Genomic DNA, 11,349 nt, shown 5'->3' with positions numbered 1-11,349 from the left:
CGGCCAGACGGGAGGCACCCTAAGGGAGGCACTCGGAGCCTGGAAGGTGGTCGGGCGCAGGGAGGTGGGCGGCTCAATGCAGGAGCGCCCCCTACTGGCCCGCCACAAGCTGTGGGACCATGGGGTGGAGAAAGTCTGGGAAAGCAATGTCAGGGCTGAAGTGATGTTGTAGGGTGAATTGTATTATCCTTTACTTTCCCACATGACATTTTCCACTTGTACCAGTGGCATTGTCAGCATTCATAGCTAGTTTGGATGCCACTGAACAATTCTTTCATTGTGATTCTTTTACCTGTACACCACAGACATGTATATTTCCCTATATACTTGTATTTTAACTCCTAGTACTGGCATGGATTCCTGTCTCAGTCAGTAGTTCATTTACTGCTGCTTTTGTAGTGTTGGACTCCATAACTGCACGTACATGACTTGCTTTGCACTTATGAAACAGCTGTGTTAATGTCAAGCACAGAGAAGGGAAAACTTCATTCTGGTAAGTCCATTAGGACCAAGAAACTTCACGTCACTCACTGTTCACTTTCCCTGATACCCAGAATTTCCCCATCAATCACAGCTATTTCTAGGAAACACATTTATGGATGTCCAGTCAAAGGTTTCTCCATTTTAATTCCTGAGGTTTTTTTGTTTGCTTGTTTACATGGTACATTATATAGTTTTGCAGATGTCAATACTTATGCTGTATTAATTTTATTTCTCTTCTTATATCCTTCAGCTCCACCTCATCGACAGCAGTGTGCTACAGTTATTCTTGGGATTCTCTGTCTGGTTTTGTTGATAGCAACAGGAGTTTTGAGTTATTGTGGTAAGTTCAGGGTGAAAGAGCCACAGCAGATGTGACAGGAGCTCTTGTAATGTTTTGGAAGGGCAAGGGAGTGTTTTTTGCTGGCTCTAGGAGGAGACTGCAATGCTATATTATTTGCACTATATCACTGAAATAGTAAATGTCTGTGTGGGGTGCATGCAAGATGAAGCAGGGGGTGGGACGTGGCAAATGGGGGAGGCTTACATGGAACATGAGCTGTGTGAAAGCTTTCTGGTTTACATGTTCTTGCAGTGATTTTCTTTAATAAGTGCCTTCCTCTTCAGGATGAACCATGACCCCTAAACAGAGCAGAGACTTGGCACCAGAGTACAGCAGTTTTTGGATCCCAGATAGCACAGAGTCACAGGCCTCCAAATCCCTAACTTTGATTTGGGGATTTAGATATGTTCAGTGTGGAACTGAGAATCAAGATGAGTTGATTGCAAAATGGCTGGTAGGGTGGAAGTGAGCCAAGGTGCTGGTGTCCATCTCCATAGCACCAGACAATGAGAAAGAGACCATCAGCATGCCCTGCTGGCACAATTTCTATGTACTCTAAGTCAATTCTGTTAGCTGGAGCCATTTCATAGTCCTCTCAGACCTTCTGGACATTCCTGCCCACAGTCCTGGTGTGTAGGAGGCAATGTCATATACAGAGTCCCACCCGATGGTGATGAGATGGGCTTTGCCCCTATTCTCTAACCCCATCTCTGCCCCTGACACTGATGAAGTGACCTCACTGTACCATGTTTTTTTCTCCATCCATGACAAAAGTGTACAGCAGAAAGACTGATATTTTTCACAGGAGAAAGGGTTCATCTTTTTTTTTTTTTAATCCAGAAATGTTTCGAGTCAATTCAATATTAAAAAGCACAAACATAGGACAGGGAAGATGGCACAGTGCTTGGTAGAGCTGTATTTTGTTGACCTGAGTAACAGGCTCTAACACTTCCAGCAGGATTGGCAACTCCTCATGGCCCCTCTAATCCCATCCCTCCCACTCAGGTCTCACCTGGGTACCCCCTGCCCTTTCCTGCTTCGCCTTCATTGTTATTCTGCGCTCTGGGAGCTTGTCTCCAGAGAACCAGAATCGTGATCCTGGGTGCCCTGTCCCACACCATCTCTCAGGCTCTGACAGCCTGGTCTCGGTTCCCAGGGGACCTGGAAGGCTGCCAGTTCTGCAAAAATCCAAGCCCCTCTGTGGGGCTTCTTCAGTGGTCTCATTTCCTCCCCTTCAGCCACTCCCAGGCCTCACAGCCTAAACCGTGACATAGAGCGAATTCCCAACACAATCATGTGCAGCTGGGGGCCTTCCTCTGAGCTCTCCTGGGCTTCTGCTCCATTCTGCTAGCTTCTTCCAGCTCAGCTCCTCCTGGGCCTCCAGTCTCCCATATTGCTTCTCTGTTCAGCGCAGGGAACTCCTCCAGCCGGCACAGCCAGAGTCAGTCTCCAGTTCCCTGCAATGCTCCTCTCTGAGCTTCTACGTGCATCTCTGCCCAGATGAGACTGCCCCTCTCTGCCTCTGTAGCTGGGCTTGTATAGCCAAACTTGGGCAGATTTAGCATTTTGAAAGTGGGGTGCAGAAAGTGAGGCACATCATAACATAGAAAACAACATATATGTTTCTCCAGTTAAGGATAAACTAGAAGCTGTGCTAATATGCTAGGCACCTGGGGCTGTATTACCCAGTTTAAGGCTGAAGCAAGCAGACATAACTTAATTGGAGTGAGTTATAAACAATCTGAAGGGATATGAAATTGGAGCTTTATTAGGAGGAGCAGTTAACAGACGACAGAATAGCAACACAAAAGCTAGCTGAAGTGGTGGAATATGAGGCACATTAAAAAGAAGAGAGGGTTATTAACACCCATGGAACAAAAATTTTAGAAGGGATTGGGTAGATTATAATGAGCCATGAAATCAAGTGACTCGCTCAGCACTGCCTGCCTACAAATGCTACTGCCACTCCCAGGCATTTGGTTTTAAATTGATTGGTGCAGGGATCAAAGGGAGGAGCAAGTGCACAATGCACACACCTTGGATTTGCTCCTGTAGCTCACAGTCTGCAACAGTTGCGGCACAGTTGTCAATCTCTCTCTCTCTCTCAGTAACAGGGCAGGGTCCCCTTTACAACCCGTTGTTCCCATTACTGGTTGCCCAGGTTGCACTACATCTCCAAGGTGCATCTACTGTCATTTAGGAGCAAGTGCACAATGCACACACCTTGGATTTGCTCCTGTAGCTCACAGTCTGCAACAGTTGCGGCACAGTTGTCAATCTCTCTCTCTCTCTCAGTAACAGGGCAGGGTCCCCTTTACAACCCGTTGTTCCCATTACTGGTTGCCCAGGTTGCACTACATCTCCAAGGTGCATCTACTGTCATTTAACCTCCATGATGCCCCAAGCATCTCAGTCAGAGGGTTGAGAGCAGTGTGTGGAAAGAGACATGAGGTGAGCTGGGTGTACCTAGATGAAGGGGAGGAGAGATGGCCAGTAGGTACATCAATATCAACTTCTCAAGGTCCTTGTGGCACCCCACTTGGATGAAGACTAGGGCCAAACTAACTCGAGAGCAAATATTTCACTGTGGTTCATCAAGCCAAAATGCTGGGATTTTTCCTGATTCATAAAGCTAGAAACCAGCATGTTCATACTTACAGAAAGTGCTAGTTTTGCAGCACATGCATTTACCATTTGAAATAATTTCTGTATACAATTCTCAGCTGGGTCTTATGGTCACTCATACAATTGCAGCAGCTGGGGACATGGCCCATTACGTTGTAGCCTACCCTGGATCACACTGGACAGGAGCAGTGACATTATGACCCAAATGCTCTGAGGATACAATTGCATCATGGTTTGCAATACTCATTTCTATCTGCTTCCACAATGTGTGTGATCACCAAATGCCTAGCTTTTTGTGGTTTTCTGTTGAAGAGGGACTGCCTTTCTCTTCTGCAAAAAAATATATGGCAGTTTTGAAATGTTTTTGGTTGAAGTGAGGGAATGAAGCTCAGAGCTGGACCATCCTAGAGAAATGAAATTCCTCAGCAGCTTTTGTTTTGGTTTCTTTTGTGTTGTTTTCTTTAAACCTTGGGCACTCCAAGAGTCTTAGATCTATGACTGCCCTGCTCAAGGAAGACATTGGAAAGTTTAGAAATAATAACTTCCTTTACCCAATGCTTCTCCCAGTGGGCCACCCCTCAGACCTCTGTATAAACAAATAGGGAGGCAGGTGGAAAGGTGAGCTAGCAGGAGACCAGGCAGGTTTCAATTGCAGGTCTGTTAGGGATCCAGCACATGTGATGTCGAAATTGAAGTGTTCTGCAGAAGGGCTCACTATTGAGAAATCACCATTATTTCCCTCAGTGGAATAAATGCTCTATCTGAAGACTTCAAGCAATAACTGTGGGTTGTATTAGTATTATCAGCTCCTTTTTGTCACTGTAATCAGAGAATGTCAGATCTGTGAAACTCTCATGTAACACTGCTGTGGTGTTCTGAAGTTTTAGATATGAAGCTCAGCCCAGGAAAGGGAAGCAGCAGCGAGCTGTCGCCGTCCTGCCCAGACCAGCAGCCAGGCCTTCCCAAAATTCCAGATGAACATCCTGGTGATACAGGTAAATGATGGTCTGGTCTTACATTCAAGTAAGATCCAGACCTATCTGGGAGACTGTCCTTGTACCGCAGAGTGTTGCCTCCCCCCTGAAACATGTTGACCTTGAAGAAGGGAAAGAATCATAGCAAATTAGGGTGGGAAAGGACCTCCTTAATTCATCTAGTCCAATCCCCTGCCTGAGGCAGCATCATCCCAATCCAAACCATCCTATACAAATCCCTTGTCTAACCTTAGGAAAAAAAAAATCAGTGAACCCTGACACAACCACTAGGCATAATACCCTAACCTGCCACAGCAGGGCTACAGCAGCCAATATCCTGCTTCTCTAAATGTTGTATATATGTGCTCAAGAGATCCCAGAAAGAGGGCTATGCCCCCAACTACAGAGGAAGGCAACCCCCTTGCCACAGTCCATACCCATCTTCTTTCCTGACCCCAGACATGGTGATCAGTCTGACCCTGAGAGGAGGGGCAAGACCCTCTAGCCAGGAACCTCCAGCTTTAAGACCCAGCAGGACCACTGGCACATTGCAGTCCAAATCCTCAGCCTTGGTTGCAGCCAACAGCCAATGACTCTGAGGAAGGCATAGAGAAACCCTGACTCATATAGGAAACAGGGATGGGGGGGCAGGGGAGGAATTCCCTCCCAGACTAATACAGGAACCAGAAAAGCCCAGAAACTTGGCAAATATCCACAGCAGAATCTAGGCCTAGCCATGCCTCTGTGGCGGGCCAGTAGGGGGCGCTCCTGCGTTGAGGATTCACCTGGATGACCGCATGGCTAATGGCTGCCTTCTTCCTGGCCCGGGCCCTTAAATAACCTCTCTGACCTCAGCAGCCCGGTCCAATCGAAGCTGCCAATACTGGCCACAAGCCGACCAATCTCCCAAGCATCCCTGGCTACCTGGGCCCGTGCTCAAGGCCGGGCCTTTCCCCCCCCTGCCCAGGTGACCAGAGCATCCGCCTCCCAGGCACCAGGCTTTTGTCCTGCAGACAAGGTGGGAGATCCCTGCCCTGAGGGATTCAACAGCAGCCTCTCAGGCTGGTGGAGACAGGTCTCTGGAGAGGGACACCGATGAGGGCATTTCTGCCAGAGGCTCCATCATCCCTGACCAGTGGTTCTGCAATTTCTCCTCAAATGCCTCCAGTGACTGAGAGTCCACAACTCCCCTCAACAGTATATTGCACTGCCTCACTATTCTCACAGTCAAGAACTTTTTTTCTGGATATCTGATCTAAACCTACTTTGCTGCAATTTCAAGCCATTGGTTTGAATCCTCCTCTGCAAGAGAGAAAACATGCATTCCCCCTTCTTTATGGCAACCTTTCAGGTATTTCAATATGGCTGTCAGGTCCCCCTTTAATGTGTTTCCCACAAGCTAAACATGTCTAGCTCCTTCAGCCTTTCCAGGCATGGCTTGCTTTCCAAACCCTTTATCAGCTTTGTCACCTGCCTTTGGACCCTCTCTAACTTCTCCACATCCTTTTCAAAGCACAGAGGTCAAAGCTGCACACAGTACCCTACAGGAGGCCTAACTAGTGTCAACTAGAAACACTATCACTTCCCATGTCTTCGACCTAATGTTTCTACTGAGACGTCGCAAGCCGCATTTGCCTGATGTGAAGCTGCATCACACTGAAGAATCAGACTGAGTCTGTGATCTGCCAGGGCTTCTGAATGCTTTTCCATAGTGCTGCCATCCACCTAGGTGTAACCCATTTTATTTTTGTATTTTTGATTATTCTTCTGAGGTACAGCACCTTGAATTTCTCAGCATTGAACATAATCTTTTTAGAGACATGAGACCACTCAGCCTGCAGAAGAGAAGGCTTGGGGGGGGGGAGAGGGGGGGGGGGGGGGGGGGCGCGGGGGGGGCTTGGTGACATCCTATAAGTAGATAAGGGGTGTGCCCCAGGATCCGGGAGAACAGGTGTTCACCAGAGCACCCCAAGGGATAGCAAGGTCTAACCGCCACAAATTTCTGGAAGGACAATTGAGATTGGACATAAGGAAAGTCTTCTTTACAGTCCAAGTGTCCCAGGGGTGGTGTAACTACCTACTCTGGACTCATTTAACAGGTGTTTGGATACTTATCCTCCTGGGACATTTGACCCCAGGAGACTTCCTGCCTATGGCAGGGGGCTGGACTCGATGATCTAGCAAGGTCTCTTCCACACCTAATGTCTATGACATTTATGAAGCTTCAGCCCAGCTTTCAGTGTTTTGAGATTGGATCCTTTTCCTTTGCATCTCCTGTCCTCCAGTATGTTCACAAATCTCACAGAGATGTTGCCTTGCGTCCTCACTTGCAGGAATGAGTGAGGAATGGGCACTCCTCACTGTCCTGATTCACAGCCTGACTTACTCCTCTTTCCTGTTGGGTTCAGCTTGGAATAGTCCAAGGCTTCCTCAAAGGATGGATTTCCTCCCACCTGGCCCCAGTTCTGGCCACGGTCCTGGTCCTGAAGATGTCAGTAAATTTAGCAGGAGAGGGTGGGGCTTCCCTAGACACTTACTGGCCATACACTTTCTCCTGAAGAAAGGCAGATCTGTGGCTATTCAGCAAAGTGTTTCTGTGTGAGATGGACAAAATCATGGCCACAAACTTGTCCCCTTCAAAGAAATGTTGGAAACAAATGCTGGATTTTGTTCAAAAGAAGGGCTTGATATAACATAAAGGGGAAAGAAAAAAAAAAAAAGATTTGGCCTTTAGGGCTTGAGGTCTCTTTCGAAATTAAGGAAGATTGGGGGGAAATTATTAAAATAGGTAAAAATTCCAATGGAATACTTTCAAAATGTGGAAATATTTGAGTGACCCAAACACGGAATGAACTGCGGTTATGAGTTGATACATATGCCAGAAATATTACCTTTATTCAGAATAGGAAAATGGTTTGGGCAGTCAGAAGGTTTCAGGAAATGAAAAACCACTTCCCCAGGCCGCATCAGGCATGACTGTCCTGATTTCATTTTGAGGCTGGCTCCTATCAGTCAGGGCCTGGTGTTCCTGGCTCTTGCCCACCTCTCAGTACTGGGGTCAAGCCGTCATCTCCTGTCCCCAGATAGAAGGTGAAGGAAGAAGGCAGCATGAAATCCCTCTGCGGACAGCAATGTCTCCAGCACTGAGGTGATGGGGATGGAGTAAGCTTGTTTGTAATGTGTTTGTTCCAGGGCAGAAGTGTCCAGCACGGTGGACTACTGCTGAGGGCAGGTCCTATCTCTTTTCTCCCGAGAAAGGAACTTGGGAACATTGTAAATCCTCCTGCATGTTTCAGTCTGCCCGTCTGCTCAACATTGAGAACAGAAAAGAGCTGGTGAGTGCATGCTTCCTGTAACACTATATGAGTGCAAAATGTCTAGCTGAATGATCATGCCCCTGCTCACGAGCTTTGCTGTGGGACATGTCTCAATGCTCAATTTGTTTCGGGGAAGGTGGGTGGCGAGGGCTGGGCACAGGTTGCTTCTCCGTGAGGTTAGCCAGCAAGGAGTCCCCACGCTGAGGCACCCTGTGCCCCAGCCAGCCAGGGAGCAACTTGGAGAAACAGGGGAGCAGGCAGCCCAGAGCTATCTGCTTCCCCATCATGAGGCTCACTGCATCCCAGCCATCCAGAGAGCAGCTGGCTGGAGTGCAAGGTGCCCCAGCGAGTGGGCTTAGCAGCACATGGACATGGAGGAGGAGTCAGCCCCCACATCTTCTCATGTGTCCTGGCAAACAACACATTGGTGTGCTTGGCACTGCTTTTTTTTTTTTTTCCCCACGGTTTTTGTTGTTGGCTTTTTGTTTTGTTTTGTTTTTTTGGGGGGTGGCGGGGGGTTGTCCTGGGAAATCCCAGTAGCAAATTTTGCCCCAGCACTGCAAATTAGCAGTGCCATACCTGGTTTAATGTCATGGTTTATGTCACCACAGGAAGTTGGCCTGCCACAAACTGCATGTACCTACAGGTCTGGATCTGGACTCTGTGAGCAGAAAATATCCAAAGCCTCAAGGCCTGGTTCTGTAGTGCCCTCCACCTCCTCAGCTGGCCCATCCTCCATATTAGGAGCTGTGCAGGGGTCTGATTTGGCTGGTAGCTGAGCACACTATTCAATGGAAAAACTGTAGCCTAAGGAAACATCCAAGGCTGCAGTGTAACTTTTGGCAAAGCAAAGACTGGGCCCCTGGGCCGTTCCCATTTGGAGTTTTGGGAGAATATCTGTATTTGGGCTCTTACCATCACCCTGAACTATCTCCACACATGTTAATGGGATTTTCCTGGCATCCAAAAGGTCTGGGCTGCAATTGTGAACATATTAACCCCAACAGACTTGGTTTTTGGAGGTAATGGGTAGGTGAGCGACCAGGTTGTAACCCTGGAAGTGAGAACCCAATATTACCTAGAGGGGTGATCTCTGCACTGAGGTCTTCATGGGTATTGTATGTGGGGAACAGCCAAGACCCTGCTAGCCCATTCCAGGCATTTGCACTCCCTGACAGCTGACAGAATTCACCTTCTCTCCATTTTAGGATTTCATAAAACAAGAATTATATCAATATTATGAAGATCGTCAGAGTGTTACCTGGTACTACCCATTCTGGATTGGACTGTCATATTATCCTGGATCCAGGAAGTGGGTCTGGGAAGACAACACAGATCTCTCCTCTGGCCTGTAAGTCTGTGTCACTAGGATGACCCCACCTCTGCAGCAGCGTACATCACTCGCAGCAGTATGCAGTTCACCATGGAAATGGGAGCTTCAGACTCCACCAAACAAGTGGGGTCTTGAACTTTGCCAGAGACTCATCTGGCAACAGACCCCACCCCCAGCACAGGTCCTAAACAGCCCTCCCACCCCCTTTGGCAAACTCCTGCTTCCCAGTGCTCTTGCTGAGCTCTGATCTGATCAAATGCATGTATTTAAAGATGTTAGGGACCTTTCATCTCGACTCAGCACACACTGACCTACAGTTTGTAAGCCCAGGGGAAACTGGTGTGAGGTGGCCTTTGGAAGCCTGTTAGTGCAACAGCAGAGGGTAGGACCAAAGCCATGACACCTCCTCATGTTACTAACATAATGGTGTGCCATGGAAGAGCAGGGATTCTGTGCTGGGAACATCTAGTCTCACCCTATCACTTGTAGCCTTGAGCAGAAAAGCATCCCTGACCTTCCTTTTGTTAAATCATTGTTCAGCATTGCCCAGTGTCAGGACAACCAGCACAGAGAGCCCCCAGCCCTATGTCTTGCTATGGTGAGCTCAGGAGGACAGACATGAACCATAAATTTTGCACTTCTGTTCCAGGTTTGATCTCCAAGACCTCAGTCATCAGAATGATCAGGGCAGAGTTTGTGTCTATGTCCAAGGCGGAAAAGCTAAGCCTGGAGCCTGTGGAGAAACTCACTTCTGCATTTGTGAGAAGGAAAAAAAGTAGACACATTAATGGGAAAAAAGTGGGAATGCCAGCCTGAGATGCTACATAGACACAGGAAAACATCATTTCTTTCTGCCCCCTCTGGACTTTTGTGTGTGTGCCTGTTTCCTGGATCTCTCTGACCAGCAATGAAGCTGCCTGTACTGGTGCCAACAGACATGTATAGGGCCCTCCTGCTTACATCCCCAGATCTCACTTTCTTGGTCCTGTATTTTGAGCATGTGATGGCAACCACTTGGGAAAAGAGAAAGTCCTAAGAGGAAACGGTTTGTATGGCCACTGGAGCATCACAGGCCCCTGGAAATGAGACTGTCACCCTGCAGTTCCTGCCCCTGCCCAGACACAGATGCCCCCTGCTTTTTGCAAAGCAGACTCTGCCCAAGTGCCAGAGCTACAGGGCTTGGGTTTCATTCATTCCCTTGGGGAGACTCCATGTCCTCTATATGTTACAGGAATTATACCTTGTTTCTGAAATAAACCATTGCCCATTACCCCTGTATCCCGCTGCATGAATAATGGGAGCAGAGAGGTCAAGAACAGGTGTGCACACCTGGCAACTCTGTTAGGCAGGTGTGATTTCAGGCTGTGGGCAGCCAGGTCTGGGAGTCACTTCAGGTGAGGAAGTCAGAAGCCAAGAGATCTGTCTGGGAAACCAAGTGGAGGGTCCAGAGGATCAGGCAGAGCACAAGATCAGGAGGCTGGGTCTGGTTTCTGGGAGGTTGGGCCAATGCCCGGTCAGCTTTTTGGAAGGTGAAGCAGAGAGCATGTTCAGGAGGCCACCGAGGTCACGTATGCAAGGAATCCATCAGTCAGTAGTGGCACAAGCCAAGGGTGCACAATGTAGGAACAAGGCTGAGCTCTGTTGACTAGACATGATCCGTTGCAGGTGAAGCCTTTCTGTGGGAAGGAGTAGGGGTCAGCTGACCTTGGGTGGTTGCTATGGTGGCAGGGAGTATGTGTGTTCCTAGGCCTAGGTGGAGGATGCTTGCAACCTGCCTCTACCACTTTGGTATGGTGGGAGGTGTCGACTGCATTTGAGGCGCTACAGTGGTTAGGCTAGAGCTCCTGGTTCAAGGCCTCTATCTGATACTACTGACCCCCCTGCCAATGTGCTGCTTCAAGATCCCCTTTCAGGGTGGGATGACCTTGGCTTTTATGAGTGGTCCTTAGAACATTTCTGTACCAAATTAGCTCCCCCGTGTGTTCTTCTTGTCCATACCCTACCAAATCTACTAGGTATTGTAATTTCCCTCATCTCCATCTTGGGCTCTAAGGATATCTTTGACCTAGTATTCTTCCTGTTCTTGCACCATTACGGGTGATGGAGAAGGTTGGGAAAAGTGAGGGAGTGTGCTTTATGTGTACGGCTTGAACAGGGACATGTAAAAGCCCAGATGGATTTTCAGTGTCATGAGGAGCTGATTGAATTAATTCTCTGAGTGATATGGAAGGGGCTGATATACCTGTAAGCAGGGGTGATGCATAGGTGGTGCATGCA

The 11,349-nt window shown here is 48.2% G+C and overlaps 1 protein-coding gene across 1 annotated transcript in view; it reads left to right on the top strand.

Annotated features, from left to right (window-relative positions):
• LOC102379567 (C-type lectin domain family 7 member A-like) overlaps positions 1-9,951 on the top strand; it is a 23,645-nt gene extending 13,694 nt beyond the window's left edge. The window contains exons 4-8 of the mRNA XM_025193514.1: positions 734-823; positions 4,330-4,443; positions 7,615-7,757; positions 8,948-9,090; positions 9,722-9,951. Coding sequence (XP_025049299.1) covers positions 734-823; positions 4,330-4,443; positions 7,615-7,757; positions 8,948-9,090; positions 9,722-9,851 — 620 coding nt within the window. The 3' untranslated portion in view covers positions 9,852-9,951. The remainder of the gene's footprint in view (positions 1-733; positions 824-4,329; positions 4,444-7,614; positions 7,758-8,947; positions 9,091-9,721) is intronic.
• The last annotated feature ends 1,398 nt before the right edge of the window (positions 9,952-11,349 follow it).

Source organism: Alligator sinensis, unplaced genomic scaffold (genome assembly GCF_000455745.1).
Source record: "Alligator sinensis unplaced genomic scaffold, ASM45574v1 scaffold770_1, whole genome shotgun sequence".
Classification (NCBI taxonomy): domain Eukaryota; kingdom Metazoa; phylum Chordata; order Crocodylia; family Alligatoridae; genus Alligator; species Alligator sinensis.
This window is presented reverse-complemented; position numbering and strand designations above follow the sequence as displayed.